At 31.9% G+C, this 22,085-nt stretch overlaps 2 protein-coding genes across 5 annotated transcripts in view; one reads left to right on the plus strand and one right to left on the minus strand.

Moving 5' to 3' along the window:
* Nucleotides 1–3,652: 3,652 nt before the first annotated feature.
* Top2 (DNA topoisomerase 2) lies at nucleotides 3,653–12,624 on the minus strand. Its single transcript, XM_035366076.2, has one exon. It carries the CDS (start codon nucleotides 12,393–12,395, stop codon nucleotides 7,650–7,652), a length of 4,746 nt encoding a protein of 1,581 aa, XP_035221967.2. The 5' UTR covers nucleotides 12,396–12,624; the 3' UTR covers nucleotides 3,653–7,649.
* A 502-nt stretch (nucleotides 12,625–13,126) lies between these two features.
* Nucleotides 13,127–22,085, plus strand: part of LOC118194866 (DAZ-associated protein 1-like) — an 84,118-nt gene continuing 75,159 nt past the window's right edge. Inside the window, exons 1-2 of one of the 4 annotated variants that reach the window (XM_085814936.1) lie at nucleotides 13,127–13,310; nucleotides 18,501–18,541. In XM_085814936.1, coding sequence (XP_085671062.1) covers nucleotides 13,267–13,310; nucleotides 18,501–18,541 — 85 coding nt within the window. In that variant the 5' untranslated portion in view covers nucleotides 13,127–13,266. The remainder of the gene's footprint in view (nucleotides 13,311–18,500; nucleotides 18,542–22,085) is intronic. The other 3 variants (XM_035366079.2, XM_085814935.1, XM_035366078.2) reach the window with 3 other exon arrangements.

Below are 22,085 nucleotides of genomic sequence, written 5' to 3' on the forward strand. Positions count from 1 at the left end.
TAACCTTATTTCGCCAAAGAGCATTTCTCAGAACTGTTCCACCAAACGTTTTGTTCCGGCAACAAATATCGTATGAGATAAGGGTTTTAGTTTGACCAATGTAAATTAAACCATACTGGTAAGGAATCCTGTAAATATTCCAGGAATTCATATCTGGAATGGGGGTCCTTGAGTATGGAACTTGGAATTTTATTAATAGGAGAATAAACAACCCAAAATTTAAATTTAGCCATTGAAACTAGTCCTGTGAAAATACGCAAATATAATGCGGAGTTTTCTTGTTTGACTTTTAAAATTATGAGTGAAACATATTAAACATGCAGTTGCATTCTGCATTACTATGGGGAATTTTCAAGACGGTAAACTCGCAATTATTTGGGTATGAATCCTTGTTGGTTTTAACATTTTCCGTTTCCTCATTGTAAAGTACAAAACTGCAACAGCAGTTTATCAGTTGCAACATCAATACAATTTTTCAAAACTAAATTAAATTGGAAATGTGTTCAGAAAATCTTATATCAGAAAAAGATGTATTTGCTAGAGATGAAACATATGAAATTTCAGCATGTAAAATAACGTCATTGTTGACTGGAAGTTTATATGGTACGTAATCATATACTTGGTAGAAGTACCTTCGTGGAAATAAAACTTATTTTTGTCTTCCTCTGCCAGTTAGTTATAGCTGCTATTACAAAATCTTCATCTTTTTTCTGATTTTCTATTTTACCATAAATCACATGATATATAGAATTAGAAGATGAAACAAAAGTTGGTTTTACTAACTTTGATAAAATGTATTTAAACAGTTGACAAATCATTGATTGTAAAACATGAATTTATGTAGAATTGTGTTAAGAACATTGAATGATGGTAAAAAGGAGCATACCAAAAAGGAAAAAGCCTTCTTAAGGTTTGAAGGCAAAAACATTAATATTTGTTGTTCATGAAATAAACTTACAGTAATAAAAAAAAAAAAATGTTTCTCCTGCTGAGCAGTTTTTTTTTTTTTTTTAATTTTGACAGAACTTTGTATCAGCAGTGAAAGTTGTAACTACATCTCCATTTACTTAAGGTATTGTATAATTTTCAGTAGAGGATTTTATATTAACTCTAGGAGCATTTACTTCTTTTCAAAAAGTGTAAGAAGTGGGTTCCATTAATTGAAGATTCTAGATAAACCTTTCTCTAAAATAACCAGTGTCCACGTATATTTTTCAATTTCTCCAAGATAATAATAAATATCAACAATTTATTCATCCACACTTATTTGTGAAGACACTGCCCCGTTTTAGGCTGAGAGGTGTACCTTATAATTTGCAAATTTGAATTTTCTTTTTTTGTAACTGCAAGACCAGTCTTCAAGCTTACCATTACTGTTGCTTTGTCAACATAAAGTCCTGTGGATTTTCTTTTAAGTTTTAATAATTAGCTGTGCTATGTTACAGCCTGTCAAGTCTCCTTCTAAAGTTGGGGCAGAATTCAATTTCTGAAAACTCTGGATTAAAGAAAGAAATAACAATTATATAGTTTTGCATTGGTATTATTGCTTCCATCTGTAGAGGCAAAATGGAGCAATTTTAATGCAATAAATAACAGAAAATTAATTTTCTATTAATTTCTTTTGCAATTTCTACTGTTTTTGTCTGTGCATTTGCTTTGCTTGGTGATTTCATTATGAAGGATCATTTTTCTAAATACTGCTACAGCTTGATCCGGTGCATTCAGTGGCAGGTTGTGCTCCAATAAAAAAACATAGAACAGGCATTCTTCATTAATAACTCTTTGGTCCTTTGTTTCTTGAGAAAATTTTTTCTATATATTACTCATGTCCTTGTGCATGCAAATGTTTAAGAACATCGGCCCTTCCAGCATGAGAAGTAAAAAAAATAGAAATTACAAACAATACACACCGCAAATATATTATATTCCCTTTACGAAATAATAGAAGTAAAGTCATCTGGTTGCAATTTTACTGTTTTTGCACACATATCTAAGACAAAGGATTGGAATTTCTTAAAAGAACATGAAAATCGCAGCAATTAGTAGTGAAACAAACGAAATAACCTCATTGCTTTGTGCTCATAAGCTAATAAATACCAGATGAACCACAGTAGTACTAGACGCTCATTGGAGAACTACAGCACAGCATTTTTGGACATAGGGGTTGTGACAAGTCCCATAAATCACTGTATTTACAGAATCAGTTCTACGTGATATTATTACCTTCAAAGTAGTTCCCTTCAGCATTCGGTGCTGCCATTGCTGGAACGAGGTATTTGGAAGGCTATTCAGGAGATTCTTCATTTTTGTCTAAACCTCTTCAGCTGAGATAATAGGTTCCCTTTGAATGAGATTTAACTTTAAGGCATTAAAAAAAAAGTCGAATGGAGCCAAATCAGGTGAATAACGAGGATGATCCATCACAGTAATATTTTTGGTGGTCAGAAACTGCTTGACTGATAGGGCCGTGTGAGTGGGTACGTTGTTCTGCTGTAACAGCCATCCATCACTCCACAACTGTGGCCTTTTTTTCTCGAATTTTGTCATGAAGTCTTTTTAGTACTTTAATGTAATAGTATTGATTAACAGGACCACTTGGGAACTCATTCAATCATGATGAGCGTGCTGGGCGCCCAGCATCTTCCCCACTGTCTCTTCTCCTTGAAAAAACCACTTATGCCATTCAAATGCACGTGTATGAGACAAAGTTTCATCTCCATAAGCCTCGGTTAACATTTGAAATGTTTCCTCTGTGGCCGATTTTTTAAGTTTCACAAGAAACATGATGTTAATTAGCTGTTCGGTTTTTTTACATTAGACATTTTGCCGGTTGTCCAGAATGCAGTTGCATGTGTTCACACAATGATGCAGTACTCCCCACTAGCATGGTCGGTTAAGTCGAAACTGGCTGGATGGAGAGAGGAGGTGTGTGGCATGACATCACCAAAACAGGTTTTGCCAACTCCACTCTGTTTTCAAGCTACACAGTCTCATTTTTTCTTTCTCTTTGTGTCACACCTTGTATGTGCTCTCACAAACAAAGAAAAACCATACCATAATGTCTCAGTAATGAAACAACTTTGGTTCTATTTTATAATGCAATCAAGAGAAAAACTAAGCACTTTCAGATGCCAAAATTCACTTTTCAAGGTGCAAATAATGAAGTGTTAAGCCAAGCTACATAAAAAATTGTGAGAAATTTTAAGAATAAGAGAAAGTCAAAAGAAATGTTGCAAACTGGGTTGGTGGAAGTACAGTAGAAAATCAGGAGTGTTGGCAACTCTTGATACAGTTATTTAGGTACTTTTATGATTATTCATAACCTTACTGAAAAATATTGATAAGTTAACAAGTCACTCAAAAGTATTTTTATATGCTAATCCAAGTATGCATGCAGCAACCCCCTCCCAAACAGATACTTGTCCGGACATATTTGCAGTGTGACTGCACATTACGATTCCTCCTTGGAAGTTTTAATGTTTTAAGTAGAAGTGGGCTAGATGATAACAGTAATCTTTTATACAAATAAGTTTGCTTAATCTTCAGATATTTATTTTACGGTATATTATATCAAAAGCTCCACACATTAAATTTTCTTTAAATGTCTGAGGTGTCTTAACAAAACAAAGAATTCATTCGAAGAACTAGCCAAAAGATTTTATAGTATATTTTTTAATAAATGACAGAAGTTACTGTTACATGTAGCACAAAACAATCTCAAATAAATGATGTTAAAATGTCTAACAGCATATGAAATGGATGAAAAATATAAACACCTTTACACTTACACAGTTCACCCAGATTTCTCTCAGTATTATTGGTATGAACTAACATCAGCATAACATACAACTCTGACTTTACAGACTACAGCAAATTAACTGCTAGCAGAAAATTACACAAATCCTGAAACTAATTGTCAGACAACATCCACTTTTTAATGAACTGTGAAATTTCCGAGATGGTTACCTAATGGATAACTATGAGACATTAAAAAGTGATGAAAATGTAGACATGGTTATATAATGGATACAATTAGATTATACACAATATACATAATGCAATGTAATGAAATTTATGCATGAGAAATGAATATGCATAAAATGGTATTTATAAAAGTTGGATGTTTCACAATAGTCAATGATAATTATATATTATAAATAACATAACAAATAAGCACTCTCCAAAAACAATATTGTGACCAAAGCAAAACATCATATTTATAATTTCTGATGTAGGAATTCAATATTAATGAATTTCTCTCCCAATCAGCATATTACATGAAAATACTAAAATAATCCTAAAGCAATTTTTCTTTCAAGAAATATTACAAATGCATTTTCACTAAAAATGTTTGCTCATAGGATTTGAAGAGCAAGTATTTATTAGCCTTTCAGTCTTCTAGCTAACACCTACTTTTATAAATTTTCTTCTGGTATAAAACTGAAATGACATATCAAGAACTTAGTTTAATACATTCCATATCCAGATAATATGTGTACATTTATATGGATAATTCTAATAATGAAAAAAAAAATTTTTTTAATATAATGTACACACTCATAGAAACTTCTGAACTTTTAATTACACTACAAACACACTGCCGGATTCCTATCATATAAGAAAACTTTTGTGAAATATTATGAAACACATAATTAGATGAAAAGTAAATTAGCTACAAGATAAACACAGGATGGCAAAAACATGGTGTTCAAATAAATGTATCTATAACATTCAAATTATAAATAAATGTGCCAAAAAAGTGACAAATCTTAATTGTTTCATACCTCCACTCCTGAAGGAAATAGACAGTTTGAATATAAACATAGCTTAAGGGATGTAATCAAGAATATCAAAACTCTGAAAAAAATAGTAACAAGCCGCCAAAATGCAGAAACTAGTCTCGCAGACCTAATGGCAATAGGTCAAACAAACAATCAGCCAACAGACTAAGCAGATGTGATGCCATAGTCTCTAAACACACACACACATATATATGTATATAATAGCAATATTTAATCGGCCAAGGTAACAAATAGTGATGCTGGACTGGAGATAATGATACCACAGTTTCAGTATATTTCCTAAGAATGGTCCCATGTTTAAAAAAATTTATGAAAACAATAAAGTATCATGGTCTCTGATAATGATATGCCATATAGACCAGCAGTATTTAAACTATTGGCTGGCAAAATTTATACTGGGGTCACAGAATGTTTCAAAATCCTAAAAAGTCTGATTTGATTGTATATAACTAAAAGTTTGACTGGAGTTATAAAATTGCTTTTCGGGGTTGAACTGCATCAAGTTTGAATACCACTGATATAGAATTTTATTGAATCTAGAATGGACTGAGAAGTCATGATTTAAAACAAACTTTTTATAATTTAAAACCAACTAATATCTGCAAATAAGACTCAATTGACAAATTTGACATAACACGGTTTTAAAATAAAATATAATACTTAACTCATCATTCTAAATTTTAATTTAAGTGTTTTGGCTCTTTCATATCATTTTGTAATTTTCTAAAAATTTTTATTTATTAAATAATTTTGAAATTTAATAAAAATAGTTTGTAATTAATGTGCATATAATACTATAAGTAAAATTAATAGTATAATATTTAAATATTTGAAGAAACATTAAATATTAATACTCACCTCTTAAATGATAGTTAAGTAATCACTAAAAATAAATTTGTACCACAGATTAAATGCAGTTCAGGTAATGCTGAGAAATAACTTTAGAAAAATTAAATTTTCCCATTTTACATTTTATTAATCATTGATTTAGCTTTCACAATATTTCATTTAATATCTGGTGATCAATAGTTAAAAAATTGAATAGATTTATAGGGAGGGATATCAAATGAGAAATCGTCTTCAGTTGAAATGAAGAAAACAGCTGTGTTATTAACAACTTTTTATATTTCTAACGAAAAACATTTTTTGAAATTATGAAGTCGATTAATTAAATGCAAAATCATCAGATCTGATTAGCACAGATTGGAAATTATTATGCGTTTCCAAATCTGATGAACCTGAAAAATATCCATGAATATTTTAAATTCAATACAAACGTTTGATCACAGATAACATCAAAATCACTGAGAATAAAATCAGAGCTGTTATCAAATCAGATCAGAGATACATCAAATAGGATGTTATCTCTGATGGATGAAAAAAAAAATTGTACACAGCTTTTGAAAAATGATTTCACACGCATATATTGACTGCAGTTTCTCAAAGCTCCATATCACTATTATTTATACAAGACCTACAATGATGCATTATTAGATGAGTGTCACTTTCTTGGCACTTCTGCTTATATGCATATTTATACAGAAATTCAATATATAAAAAAATTTAAAAAGCAAATTTTATATTTCAAAATAAAGTAATAAAATATTTTGATCATTTAAATATTCATCAGATTTATTTTGGAAAACCTCCGTCTGCCATAGTGTTATATGGCAGAACAGTATTTTCCGTATTTTTCTATGATGCACCTGCGACAAAAAAGGCAAACATGCATCGAATTACAATGCTAACACAAACTGGGTCCAAGTATGTGTGTGTTTTACTGTTTTCAATTGTGTATATAAACAAAACTAAAATTTGTGACAGGTACTTAACAGAAAAATACTGCCAAAACACACTACAATACATTATGATATAGCTGCAGTAGTAACACAATTCAAATTAAATCTATGAATTAATATATACTTCAACTTAAATGAAAAATAAATACATTCCTATTAGAAGCTTATAAAAAAGTTCTGCATAATGCACTTTTTAAACAATTGTCATTAGAATTTTACCTTGAGCAAAAATTACTGCAAATCTATAAATAACAATAAAAATCTGTTTCAGTGTATTTAAAAATGATGTATTCATATCATAAATAAACTACCCATACCTCAGGATCAAATGTTACTCTTACTGTGCTCACATATGTATTACAAACGATTAAAATCAAGATGTAATTAAATAATAAAACATTGTGCAATAAACATATGCAATTACAATCATAAATGCTGCTGCGCATCCTTTTACACAGAAATAATAAGATCTTTCAACTCGTCTTCTTTAAATAGAATGATCTTAATGCCATTGGTATAGTGCTTCAATTGAAATAAGAAAAAAAAAAAAAAAAAAAAAAAAAGAATGAAAGCATAAAATTCGTTCATTGGTGAAAATACAGTACTCTTCTGTTGTCGGGACTGGATTTAGAAATGTATGTATGTTGCACACATGTACATATATATACATAAGTACAAATATACACACACGCATCCATTTCTGAATCCAGTCTCAATAATAGAGGAATACTTACTTCACCAAACATTAAAATGAACATTTTCTAAGTGTTTGAATAATAATTAAAAATAACACATAATACTCTTGATAATCATGAAAAAATCTGTTTCACGAAATGGTATAAATTGTAAGATAAATAATTATAATACAATACCAGTTTAAAAAAGAGGCAATAAAATACCATTTAACCTTGGGAAAAGTATTTTTTCATTTAAAATCTTTACAAATCCTGGTCAAAGGTGCACTGAATCACAGATGAGTTGAAAGGTTAAAATAAACTCCACACAGCCACAGTTCACATGAAGATGTACAGATATGAACTTGAGCACTTCAATATCCATCACTGGAATCATCACCAAAATCATATTTAATAGGTGCCTTGGTTCTCCCTCCTCTAGGCTGTCGTACAGCCTGAGTAGGCAAATCATCTCCATCCACTGACATTTTATCTCCAAAATCATCATCTGAGTCAGAATCTTTCTTCTGTTTTTTTGCTTTTGGGCGGGCTGCTTTTTTGGGACCATCTTCTTTAGCTTTTGGACGAGCTGTCTTTTTAACACCATCTTCTGCTTTCTTTTTTGGGGCTGCTTTTTTTTCCTTCGCTACAGTCTCTTTTTTAGCTTGTGGTTTAAAATCATCATCAGAACTTCCATCACTTTTCTTTCTCGGTCTTTTCTTTGGAGCAGCTTTTGCTATAGGTTTTTTGCTTTGCTCAGAGTCAGAATTACTATCTGAATCTGAAAAATATTTCTGTGTTTCAGGAGGTTCATTATTAGGTTTGCTGTCAGGCTTAGCTCCTAATAATGAATCAAATATATCATCATGAGATTTATCATTTGTATTAGTAGGAGCAGTAAAACTGTCATCACTGTCAGATATAATAGGTGAAGATGCACCATTCAGACGCTCTTCTGGTTGATCAGAAACTTTGTTATTAGCATTCACAGGTGGAGGAGAATCCACATCACTCTCACTCTTAGTAGATTTTGCCTCATCAGCACTATCATCATCTTTCATACCATTTTCTTCATCACTATCAAAAGTATATTTAGCTTTTGCAGCAGCTCTGCGTGGAGCCATTTCTCGTTTCTCAGGTGGAATGTAATCATCAGCGTCAACATCTGACACATCAGATATCTCTTCATTTGATTCCGAATCTGACCATGGATTTTTCTTTGCCTTTTTAGGACTTTTAGTAGCAGGAGATTTTTTGAATGTTTTAATTAAGGGTTGTTTTGTGGCATCTTTAGCTCCCTTGCGTTTCTTCTCAGGAGTAGCAACTCTCTCTGCTAATGAAGAAAGTGCTCCATCTTTGTCGTCATCATCATCACCTTTTTTCATTTCTGCATCTTTCTTTTTTCGACCTTTTTTCTGTTCACCAGGAACTGCTGGCTTCTTTTCAAACTTTTTCTTATACTCATCATCTATAATAGGCATTACTCTCTCACCAAATATGGAAGGCTTGGATTCTTCAGCTACCTTACGTTTCTTACCTCCACCTAACTTTGCTTTAACCTTTGGCTGATCTGCTTCATCTTCATCTTCTTTCTTTTCCACTTTATCTAACTCGTCTTCAAATTCTTTTAAGTCGTTTCTCCATAAATCTGAAGGTGATTTACATTTCAAGTCTTCAAGTTCTTTCAATTTTTCATCTCGTTTCTTCAACAACTCTTCTTTTTTTTCTCGAGTTAAACTCCATAAAGTCATGCCAAGCAAATAATCATAATCGGGACCTGAAGAATCCACTTCACTTTCGGTATCGGAACTTGGCTGGTCCTCATCATTTTCCAAGTTTTTTTGAGCTTCTTTCCAAGCCTTGACAGGATCAGAGTCATATCCCCTTTCCTGCAATGTGCGTATCATTTCTACTTTTTTACGATTTTCTATTGTTATCTTATTTTCAATTTTTTCCAAAATAAACCTAGCCTGATTTTTAAGCTTTAGTGACTCAGCCTCAAGAACTCCAACCAAATATTCCTTTCTTCGTTCATATAATGCAAAACGAACTTCAAAAAATTCTTTCAGTATTTGTTCTGGGCTATCATACTTTCGTAAACAACCCTTGTTGTCAAATAATACCATACTAGATGTTGCTATTGTTGTCTGCAATTTAAATGCTTTATGCAATCCCTGATTTCGAGCTTCAGCCATTTTTTCGGGTGTCATAGTGACTACAAACCGTACAGTGGTATCAGTGTGATATTCTTTGTAATCTGTAATGAACGGAGGCGTTTTATCTGTACCATGCAACATAACCTCTAAAACGCTTTCTTTATATGCTTGAGTCCACACGCGAACGGGTAGCTCGGTAATTTCAATTTTGTTATCACCCAAAAGTGCTACCTCACCACTAACAACATAATGTTGATTATCTAAACGCTCTATGGTACCTCTGAAGTTTTTAAACCACGGTTTCATTTCTACAGGCTCTTCACCATTAAGCATACGATAAATATTTTTTACTATATCTCTAGGATTATAATTTGGTATTTTTGTACTCCATCCAGTTCCAATACCTTCTGCTCCATTTACAAGAACCATGGGAATGATTGGCACATAGTACTCAGGTTCAATTTTTAAATTATCATCATATAGATGTTTTAAAAGAGGAGTATCAAGATTTGAAAATATGTGTTTTGCCAAAGGGCTCAACATAGTAAAAATATATCTGGGACTTGCAGCATCTTTGCCGCCTTGCAACCTAGTACCAAACTGACCAATAGGAAGCAAAATATTAATATTGTTGCTACCTACAAAGTTCTGAGCCAGGTTTATGATTGTTCCATTCAATGATTGTTCACCATGATGATAAGCTGAATGCTCAGCAACAGACCCAGCTAACTGAGCAACTTTAACTTCTCGTTTATCATTTCGTTTAATACAAGTATATAAGACTTTACGCTGACCAGGTTTTAAGCCATCAACAACCGAAGGAATAGATCGTTCATTATCCATGTTGCTAAATAAAATCAATTCTTTGTTAACAAAATCATTATAAGTTATTTTGGTTGTACCTTTAGCATATAGATACATTTCAGGCAGACCCAACTCCCGCCTTCTTTTCCTTTCTTCCATGCCATTTGATAACCATTCTTTACGCATATCAACCATTTTCTTGCTAAATGCCAACTGTATAGCATTATCATCATCAGTTCCACCATAGTGAAATTGTATTCTATGGCGTCGCATATCTGAAAAGTATTCTTTTGCTTCTTTAGCTGTACTAGTACCCAAACCTTTGTAGTACTTTACCTTATATGAAGACCAATTTGGTGTTTCCTTCTTCCACTCCTCAAATTCTGGAAGACTGTAAAACGATTTTTCATCTTTTCCTTTTGTGGCTTTAACAATTGGGGTAATAAATTCTTCAAGAAATGGCAGACGCAACAGATCAGGCCAATTATGATGAATAAAGTTGATTAAAAGTCCTTTTATGTGAGATCCATCTTGATCCTGATCAGTCATTACCATTAGGCGGCCATATCTCAGAGTCTTTAAATCATCCATCGTTTGATACTTCTTCTTATACTGTAAGCCCATGATTTTGATGATATTATTAATTTCTGCATTTTCCAGAATTTGCTTGTGAGAAGCTTCACGTACATTTAAGATTTTACCTTTAAGAGGAAATATTCCAAATTTATCACGACCAACAACACCTAACCCAGATACAGCTAATGACTTAGCTGAATCTCCTTCAGTTAAAATTAATGTGCAGTCAATTGAATTTCGGGTACCAGCATCATTCGCATCTTCAAGCTTTGGAATACCTTTCAGTTTTGAGTGTTTTTTACCACTACACTTCTTTTCAAGCTCTGTCTGAGCCTTAAATCTAACCCATTGAACAATAGCTTCAACAACACCACATTTTAAAGTAGCATTAACAAATTTCTCAGTTAACTGGCATTTTGATCCAAAACTTTTTACTTGGAGAGTCATATTTTCCTTAGTTTGAGAATCAAATGTTGGATTTTCAATCAAACAGTTAATAAAAATCCATAAATACGACTTAATTTGGAAAGGCTTCACTGCTTTTCCACCCTTATTTTTCTTTTTTACTACTTCAGCGATTTTCGAAGTTAGCTGATCGGCAATGTAATCAACATGTCGCCCACCTTTAGTCGTAGCTATACTGTTAACAAAACTTACCTGCTGAAAACCATGGTTACTCAAGGTGACAGCTATTTCCCATCTTTCATTAACTACTTCGTGAACTATCTTTAGTGGATCACCTTGATCATCTGTCTTGTCTTTCACGTATAATTCCATATAATCCTTAAAACCCTTTATAGGAAGTCTTTTTCCATTCAAAAACACTTTAACACCTCGAGTACATCCAGCTACATCAAAAGCACGCCTTGTCATTAACGCAACAATGTCTTTTTCAAGAACGGTCATCTTAAACTTCGCTAAATCTGGGTAGAATGTCACACAAGTAAAATCGCTTCCTTTAAAAGACCCGATTTTAGGGTCTTCTGTTTTAGTCATATTGTCAGTCCATGTTTGTTTAAAAGTTTTTCCATACTGCTGACAAGCTGTTTCAACTGTAAATTTTGTACTAAAAATATTGCACAATTTTGCACCATAACCATTTCTTCCACCAGTAACCTTGCGTTCATCGTCGTTATAATTAGATGAAGTCAACAAATGACCGAAAATCAAAGAAGGAACAAACATTTTTTCATCTTTATGTTCAACGACAGGTATTCCTTGACCATTGTTCCAAATACTAATGAGATTTTTTTCAGGATTTATTTCAATTTTGATACAATCCATATTTTTATCTCTTTGTTTATTATCAGCAGCATTAACCAAAATTTCATCAAATATTTTATACAAACCAGGAACAAATGTGACTTCACGATTGACCATTCCAACATCTTCATCGTAAACCCACATTAACTGTGTAACCGGTTCTACAGATCCAATATACGTATCAGGACGCAGTAAAATATGCTCTAACTGAGTTTTCTTCTGATAAATTCGTTCCACTGATAATTTCTTGTTAGCTTTTTGAGTTTTTTGCGGGACTTCATCCATATCCCATTCATCACTTAAATCGGCCAAATCCGCCATATTTAAGGTAGCAAAGAAATCAATTTAAATGCATATAACAAAACAAAACAACGTTTCCTTTCAGCAATGAATCACTCTTTGAATACACATGAGAAGCAATTAGTAAACTAACGTTACCTAGACGATACTCAATCCATCAGGAAATCCGTTACTAATAAACAAACTTTTCACTAACCGGCTGAAAAGTTTGAATTCGAATGTCAAGACAAAGAATGGCGGCGCTCCACGATTTTCGAAGTGCCACCAACGCTCATATGAGAAATTTCAAAATTCGGACGATAATACAAATATTGTTTCTAAACCTATTTTTTCCATATTCTAAGCTTTTATATCGTTTATCATCACAGTTATACTATATTAATATTTAAGCGTTATAGTAGGAATGTTCAGCTATAATAACTCTTAATTTGAAATAAGAAATGCATCTGAAGATAATTTAATTAAGGTTGATCTTTGTTCATCTTTAGTATTCTGTAAATATTTCTGAATGAACATTTTCAATTATATGTTAGAATAAGAAAAGGTGAATAAAAAAAACTCTCCAGTCGTTTAAAGCAAACACAGAGGGTAAAATATCTTTTCCGATTTATCAAACTTACCAAGTTGATTACATGCCTGAATTCTTCACTTATATTTTTTCCTAACAGATTTTATTAAATTTTTAATGTTGGGTATCTTTATTCATTTCATTCTCACTTTTTTTTCTTTTGTTTGATGAAATGTTTTCGTAATATTTCTTTCAGATGATTGTTTCGTTGGTGTCACATGAACTGTGACTGTTAAAACCGTGTTATTCCTAGCGAAAACCCCGTTGTGTGTGGTTGACATATCAGTAAATACTTTTACGAGGAAACGATATTAGAACTAAATAATGACTCAGATAAAATCTGATGAAAATCAAAGTGAAGAAGCGGGGTAAGTTTTATTAATTGCCTTTTTTGTAGTTGAAATTGTCTAACTGTTGATTGAAACTTAACATCTCGTATGCGGCATGCGAATGATTGTTGGTAATTTTGATATTCATGTCTGAAAGAGTGATTCCAGACAGGAGATTTAAATTTCGTTTTATAGCATATTTTAATTTCTTTTCTATCAATATGTTTCATGAAGAGATTGAAATAGGATTTTTTGTTATGCTTTTCAGTATTAATCTTATTACATTCAGCCATTCTACCCTCTAAACAAGCAATGTACTTCCTAACCGACATACACCGGAAACCCTTGCAAAACAGCCCATAATTCAAAATATACCGCAATCATGGCAACCGATTATGTCATAATAGGGTTTCCATAACATTCAGCTACTCAGATTACCATAAATAAAACAACAACTTGGCGATAAATGAAACAACAACTTCGCGATAATACAAGGGGTACCCTTCGGTCTACTCTAACCGTTCTAGCTTTATTTTTCCTCAGACTTATTTTTAATTTTAAAACCTGCTGAGAAAAATCAAATCTTGTTATAAAGGTATTGGATCATGCCATAGAAAAAAAGTACTTTCACTTTATCCGCCTGGCTCTCCTGCGAAATTGCCAATAATTAGCAATTCCTTTTTTGCTAACAATAAAAAAAGTAGCCATTTAAAAAATGAAGCAGCACAGTGAATCATAATATGTCACCAAATTTAAAAAATTTAAAATCCAAACAACATCCATAAGTAAATACTGAAAACTTCATAAAACAGAAACAAGTGACTAAATTAAATTAAAAAGATATAATAATAATAATCCATAATATCCATCCATAATAAAATACCATTTCTGTTTTCCTCTGGCAGTTTTCAGATAACGGGCCCTTGGCGATTTGTTGACATCTCGGAAGAGTGCGTGTGCGCCAGATTATGGTAACCCTGACAAGCGTTACAAACCTGCAGCCCACTCAGGGAATTTTCCTGAAGTACGAAAAAAAAACTAGCAAAATTGTTAGCTTTCTAAGTAAACTTTGAAAAGAGAAAGCATTTTCTTAAAGCACTGCATTAAAAAGCATGATGCTTATATACTGTTACGAATTTTGAACATATGTAAATAATTTTAATCATAGTACATGTAAATTGCAGTATCTTTCGCATGATGTAATATGAAATGCCTCAAGAGCCAAAACTTTGATAAAAAAAAATTATATTACAAGGGCAAGTTTACTCTACATTGATATAAATGACTATCTCGCTGAGATATTGTCAAGTTGGTAAAGGTTCTGGCATCTTATTTCAGTCGCCAAATTTGTAGAAATTTCACGGTGGCTACGAAAACACAAAAGAATATATTCACATTGGCAGGCCTTAAGTATAGATGGCCTTGGTTATACTAATAAGAGATATATAAGTACTTTCATCAATCTCTACTATTTTGTTAAGCTCAATGATTTTACTAGAGCTCAGTTTAGTAATTTATTTTTTCAATCTATCACTGTTTTCTGGCCATATTTAACTGTTCATATGATGTCCATCAACGCATATTTTTTTTTTTGTGTGTGTGTGTGTGGGAGGGGGGGTACTTTTCTTACATACACCCAGAATTGAGAAGTACCACTATGTCACCAAAGCAGGCAACTCGCTATATAATGAACACTAATTCCATGTGGCAAACCACTAATGACTGCACACACAGTGATGCATGCCATTTTAGAACCGGAGGGTTATATTTGGGATTTATGATTGTGATAATAGTTTATTACGAATAAACGCAACTCCTCGATTTTTTTTTAAAGTTAAAACAGGTCGGTGTGTACATGGGCAGCAGTGCCATGTTGCTCTTTGATGCCAAGAGTTATTCAATTCTGATTTTTTTTTTTTTTTTTTTTAGTTTAAACTGATCACTGTGTACCTAGGAGAGGAAAGGACCTAAGACAAAAATATGAACTAATTATTATTTGCGATTTTTTTGGGAGGTGGTCCTGCAACTACCTTATTTTATAAAAGGTAGAAATAAATAGACTAGGAAACGTAGAATAAATAGAATAGAACTTTATTTTTTTCAATTGAAATAAACTCCCGATAATGATTTGCGAAAACATGAACTAATTAGGATTTGCGATTTTCCAGCTTTCATTTTGCCTTACCGTTAACGTTCTGTAAACAGAATAGAGCTTTATTTTTAGCATTATCAGGAATAGAGCGTTATCGGGTGTTAATAACAATTTGCAAAAATATGAACTAATTATGATTAACACCCGATAACGATTGGCAAAAATATGAACTAATTATGATTTGCGATTTTCCAACTTCTATTTTGTCTTGCCGTAACGTTTCCTAAATCAATGTAAACAGAAAAAATCCTGGCTGATCTTTAGAATATGGTAACTGGTAGTTTGGCGACATTTTGGAGGCGATAAAGGTTACTACCTGGGACTTTGGTAATAATGTGAGCAGTACTCAGTTTCGATTACGCATTATTTTGTGTGAGGGAAATGAGAGATCATGGGATATGTCATGTGATATTAATGGACGAATTACGGTTCTTTAATCGGAAAAGGGGGGAAATCGGGAAAAAATCTGGAAATTTTGTATTTGGCTTTATTCTGTGTTGTGTGAAACAGCGTTCGTTAATTTTTTGATCCCATGGCCTTAGCTAAAGTGAATTCGAAATGGGTATTTAGTGGGATTGAAAGGGGTAGTAATAAGTGTTTCTTTAAGGTTGTGCGAGATAGAAGTAAAGATGTTTTATTAAGTTATTTAGGTTGATCTTTACATTATGGTAACTTGGCGATTTTTTGGCAAAAACTTGGCGATGAACTCTTCTACAGCAACCCTCTATTTTTTTTTCCCGCCGCCATTTTGTCTTCACGAAGTAAAGACATGTTTCTTTTCTTTTTATCTACTGAACACTTCTTCCAACAAACTACTAGCCGAATTACACTTATGCTAGAAATTTTATCTAACAAAACTGTTTAATCATGAGAAATATTCACTGCAAAATTGGGAAAAAGTGCACAATACCATACTCCTTACGCGTTTTTCAAAATAACACACACACATAAACCATGTACACGTTGACTTATTTTTACTTAAAAAAACATCCCAGAATTACACAAAAATGGCATTGTGCACACTCTTCACTATATCCATGTACACTGCTTTTTTCGGTACTTTTCCGTTTCGCCGGCGCAAATCTCGCCAAGCAGACTTTATTGGCGACAACATACAGTATACACATAAAAAATATTAAAAAAATGTTAGTTCTAAGAATTCTTTTTTTGAAGGCATAAACATTTTAATATCGCTTAAAATTTTATAAAAAGCCAATAAATAAAGACAATGAATTTGTAAAAAGACATTAATTTAAGAATTTACTATGGTTCAACATCCTGATTCGCTGGTTCATATCACGTGACCCCAAGCGATCTCATCTCACGTAAACTACTCTACAAAAATCTAATGCTCTCAGTAATTATCTACATTAATTTCAAGTTAAATCTTAATTTGGAACACAAGTTTAAATGCAAGAAATATTTCAATTCGTACGAATAGCTTACTCAGAAATTATGTAAAGCTGCAGTGCTTTACTTCGCTAATGCATTCTCATTAGAATGGATGAATTTAACCCTTGACTTACATTTTCTATATTTTCGGCTTCGGGTAAGCGCTGTGATTGCATCCTAATTGACTTAATTACCGAAAATGGCCTTAGACATAAAACTGAACTATCTGATAAAAATTCTATGTAATTACATGCCAGTATTGAAAAAAAAAACAATCAATCTGGTAAGAAAAAGTAGCGCCTTGTTTTGAAAATGAGGCGTAAAAGGTTACCAGCGAGAAAATTCTGTTTGGCATCGGTTGTACCATTATTGGCGACTTTATCGCTTGCGCCGGCAAAACGGAAAAGTACCCTTTTTTCTCATAAATTAGAAAAATTTCACGAAAATACATGACAATTTTCTGAATCTTTAAACCCGGTAAAAAGAACATATATGAAATTACCTGATCGCGAGAAAGTATATACCCTTTCCAAATATGAACATTTCCACATATAAAATAAATAAAATATCCAAAAACTTTTACCTCTAAATCATCTATTATATTATAAACGTCACCAACGAATTCATACCGCAAGCATTACAAATACTTAGTGTCAAATATTTAAATTATTTCCATGCACGTTTACTTCAACTAAAACGCATACCAAATTCCTACAAACATAAAATTCACAAAATAACTATCATTTAATTAAAATATCACTAAACCATGTACACGTCGAGTTATTTTTACTTAAAAAAAAAAAATCCCAGAATTGCACAAAAATGGCATTGCGCACACTCTTCACCATATCCATGTACACTCCTTTTTTCTCATAAATTAGAAAAATTTCACGAAAATACATGACAATTTTCTGAATCTTTAAACCCGGTAAAAAGAACATATATGAAATTACCTAATAACGAAAAAGTATATAACCTTTCCAAATATGAACATTTCTAACTAACTTACTTAATCTTCTTCAGAATCTTGATTACGTGTCCGATAAACTTTTCTTATTTCTGTTTCCGATCTTTTAAATCATACTTATAGTTCACAGCAAGGTACCAGGTAAAATAAATAACGGTTAATCTTTGGATTATTGTAACTTGGCAATTTTTTGGCGAAAATTTGCCGACCAACCCTGCTACAGCAACCTGCTAGTTTTTGCTTGGACGCCATTTTGTTTTCACGAAGTAAAGCAATTTTTTTTACTCAAGATTTTTTTTCCAACAATCTGCTAGCCGAATTACGCTTATGCTAGAATTTTTATGGAACAAAAGTGCTTAATCATGATTTAGATTACGTGCGAAATTGGGAGAAAGTGCAGAATCGCAAACTCCTTGCCGCGTTTTTAAGAATTGCACATACACTGTATCCATGTACACGTCAACCTATTTTCACTTAAAAAAACATCCCAGAATTGCACAAAAATGGCATTGCGCACACTCTTGACTTTATCCATGTACACAGCTAAAGTCCTAGCTAGCAACCTTTATCGCCTTACCAAAATGTTGCCAACCTACCTGTTACCATATTCCAAAGATTAGGCCCAGTTTTTTTTTTTAAATTTTTTATTGCCATATTTATGCAAACTTGTGTTCTACTTATTTTTTATGTTTTAATTTTGAATATCTTGATTTTATAGGAAGATATTTGTTGGAGGCTTAAGTTGGGAAACTACACAGGGTAAGCTTTACTTTTACATTTTTAATTAGAACAGCATTTTTTTAACATCCTTTAGTTTTGTAATTTTAAGCTTTCTGTTCTGTGAAAATATTGTTTGAGTGAAGTTGCTTGCATTGTTTAAATTGAAACAAACTTTATTTTCACATTCATCAGCCAGATGTAAAAAACATGGTTATTTACTCATCTGTTTATAAAAACATTTAAATTGTATGTAAAGCCATTTGCTGTTTGATGTATTATAAACATGAATTAAAAAAGTAAGTATTTAACCTTTTCAAATGAATAATTATGGTATTCTTTCTTTGTCATTTTTAATAATAATAAAGCCTAAATAAGTTTTCTAGAAAACTAATCAATATTTACCTCACCTATACATGAATGTAAACAGAAAATATAAAAAATTGTGGCTAGAATTTTGTTAGTAAGCTAAAGTGACCACATTTTCAAAGTGGGACATATGGAATGAAATGAGAATTGTAATTTAGTTATGAAAGCAAACCAATAATTCAGAAAATATATTTTTATGTATACATTCATATATTTGTCTATAAATATACAAAAATATATTTATTATTAACTATTGGTAACAATAACAATATTTGTAAAAAGTATAGTTTGAATATTATGTTTTTAATTAATTTTAAAAAAAAATTTAAAGTTACGATTTTCTTTCACCTTCAAATTTTTTATCCGAGTGAATACTTTGCAATAGATTCGGATCATTTATTAAAATGTCGTGAAATTTATCTCATGAATTGGTCAAATTATATTTTACGCTTAATACAGATTTTAAAAGTTTTAACGTTCAACTGCATTTTTACAATAGTCCGTATTTTATTGATACTAGAAAAAACACGTTCTGTTGCTGCATTTGTTTTTGGAAGGGGGGAGCACGTGTCCTCCACCTTTCAAAATATTTTCATAAGGAATATTATTCTGTTTAAAATGAAGGAATAACTACGTCCATTTTTTTGTATGTTTCCACATTTGCAGACAATTAACATTTAATTTCTTCTTCAGTAACGTAGCTTTATACCAATGACACCTCATCAAAAAGATCATTTTCACAAATATTAGTTTTAAGAAAATGGTTACTAATATATTAAAAAGATTTTTCAACATATTCCCATAAAATCTCCTTTTTGAATGTCACCCAATGAAAATTTTTAATATCTTCGAATTGAACTGCCCATTCTTCAAGATATTCCAAGCAGGTATTATAAAAATTTTTGACTTCTTTCAGAAAATCAGGTCATTTATTGGCACCTTGTTCTTCCAACCTAGTGATGTCCTTTCGAATAACTAAAGGAATGTAATCGTTATCAATTTTTTCTCGCAATTTTACTTTTAAATTATTGATTTCATTTGAATTGAAAGTATCAAATAAAATCAATAATTTGAAAATTTCATTTGAAATTTTGTTCCCTTCAATAATTTTCACAGCATTGTGAAATAATGTAGCTTGGTTGTGGATGAACTGAAGCCAAATTTGTGATGTGTCATTTTCAAAAAAGGGCTGCAATATTCTTGGACATTTATCTTGTGATAAAAAGTATGATTTTAATGATTCATATATTTTTAAAATATTTTCTACAGCTAATAAAAGAGCTAGCCATTGTGTTTTGCTGTAACCAATAATTGTTTTATATTTGATTTATGCGCTTTCACAAAAATCCTTCAAACTTTCAACACGCACAGTATATTTATAAAAATAGGAATAAATTTTTGCTATAATATTTTCAAGATCCACTGGAAGTAGGTCAGATGCTGTTTGAATAGTACTATGTAGAATGTGCGTTGTACAACCTACTCCAATAATTTTTTGTTCAAATGTTCGTTAAGTTTCCTAAAAACGTTATAGATGCCTCTTCTAGCTTTTCCACTAAAATTTGCATTCGTGTTATCCTCATAATAGGTAATAATTTTATTGTTCAAATTACTCTTTTATAAAATAGAACTTATTGAATCAAAAATTATTTATGAAGTTAATTCCTGTTTCTGGATCAAAAAGTGTAACAAGTGTGGGAAATAATTTAAAATCTTTGTGCTTGGAACCATCATAATATATGGATATAAATGAGCATTTAATCTAATTCTTTCTGCAACTGTGAAAACGAATATAGTGAAAAACATTACAAATAATTGCTTCGACTTTTGTCCTTGCACATGGAAATTTTTTGTGGAAAAATGTTTTGATCATTTGTGACGTACAATCAATTGATCTGAAATTTTGATTGTGGTTTATGGTGTGGAAAGCAAATAGCTCTTCAGCTAATGCTAGCTGTTCCTCCGTTAACAGTACATATTCCTTGACGAGACGTAACGAAAATGATAGAACACCACCGAGTAAATCTAATTCGTTACATTGCCTCATTTTGTTTACTCTGCATCCATTTTATGTGTTTTTTTAATTAATATATTTTTATTTCTTTATATTTGCTATAATAATTAATAAATAATAGGTAATATATTTTTACAGTACATTTAAAGTAAGAAATGCATATGTTTTCTAAAAAGTGGGACATTTTAGAAAATCGGCAGGACGGGGGACAGTCCTCCAAAAAGTGGAACTGTCCCACCAAAATCGGGACGTGGTCACTTTATAGTGAGCGGGTCTGTTATTGAGAATGAGAAATATATCCCTAACAAAATTAAAGGAAATAAGTTTAAATGAAATGCAGGAAAAAAATGTGTATAATTTAATATCCCATACATGGAAGTCATGTGGTACACATCAGATATTTTAATAAAGCAATGAATCCTTTTTTACCTACTCTCTCGTAATTTTAGAGTGCTAACTTTTTCCCTTGTGCTATTTAATCCTTATAATGGTACCTCGTTTCAAAGGTGTTAGTCAGGCCGAAATTAAGAAGTTGCTGAGAGATTTAAAAAAGGAAAATTTGCTGAAACCGATATGATTATTCAGTTGACGGAATATGTCTTGATAAGTCTTTTAAAAAAGGGAAAGACTTCGAAGGCAATGTTAATAATTTATTTGAAGAGGCAAACATATTTAGAAGATCCTAGTGTAATGAAATACATAACACTGTATTTTTCATGCTTAATCACCTTGATTCAGGTCCCAATGAATGAGCTAGCTGTATGGTCTTATGCATGGGTTTCCCCATGAAAAACGTGAACAAGAGCTAGTTCTTGTGTCCTCCACAAAAGCATAAGTATCTTTAGCAAAAACCCTTATTGTACTTTACCAATTGATGTTTAAACTTCTTCCCTGAGGCCAGTAAATATTATATTTAATTACACCATAATAGCCATCTGCTGTGTAGAGATGACCATTAAACATCTCGATAGGTAATGGGTAGTCCAATCTACGTATAAGCGAATAAACATAAAAAGAAATTCTGTAGACTTTTCCCATTATGTATAACATGGTTATAAATTGCTTTCTCTCCAAAAGTCAGTGACGAAGGTTAAGGTTACATTAATTAAGACAAGCAACTCGAGGGCTATCTGTTTATGGGGAGAGATGCCATCATGAAAGACTTCCTAAGGGAGAATGTCTCATGTTCACGGTACACCTGAA

The sequence above is a fragment of the Stegodyphus dumicola genome, chromosome 4, assembly GCF_044657685.1.
Source record: "Stegodyphus dumicola isolate Sdum_Otavi_A_Nest chromosome 4, ASM4465768v1".
Taxonomy (NCBI): Eukaryota; Metazoa; Arthropoda; class Arachnida; order Araneae; family Eresidae; genus Stegodyphus; species Stegodyphus dumicola.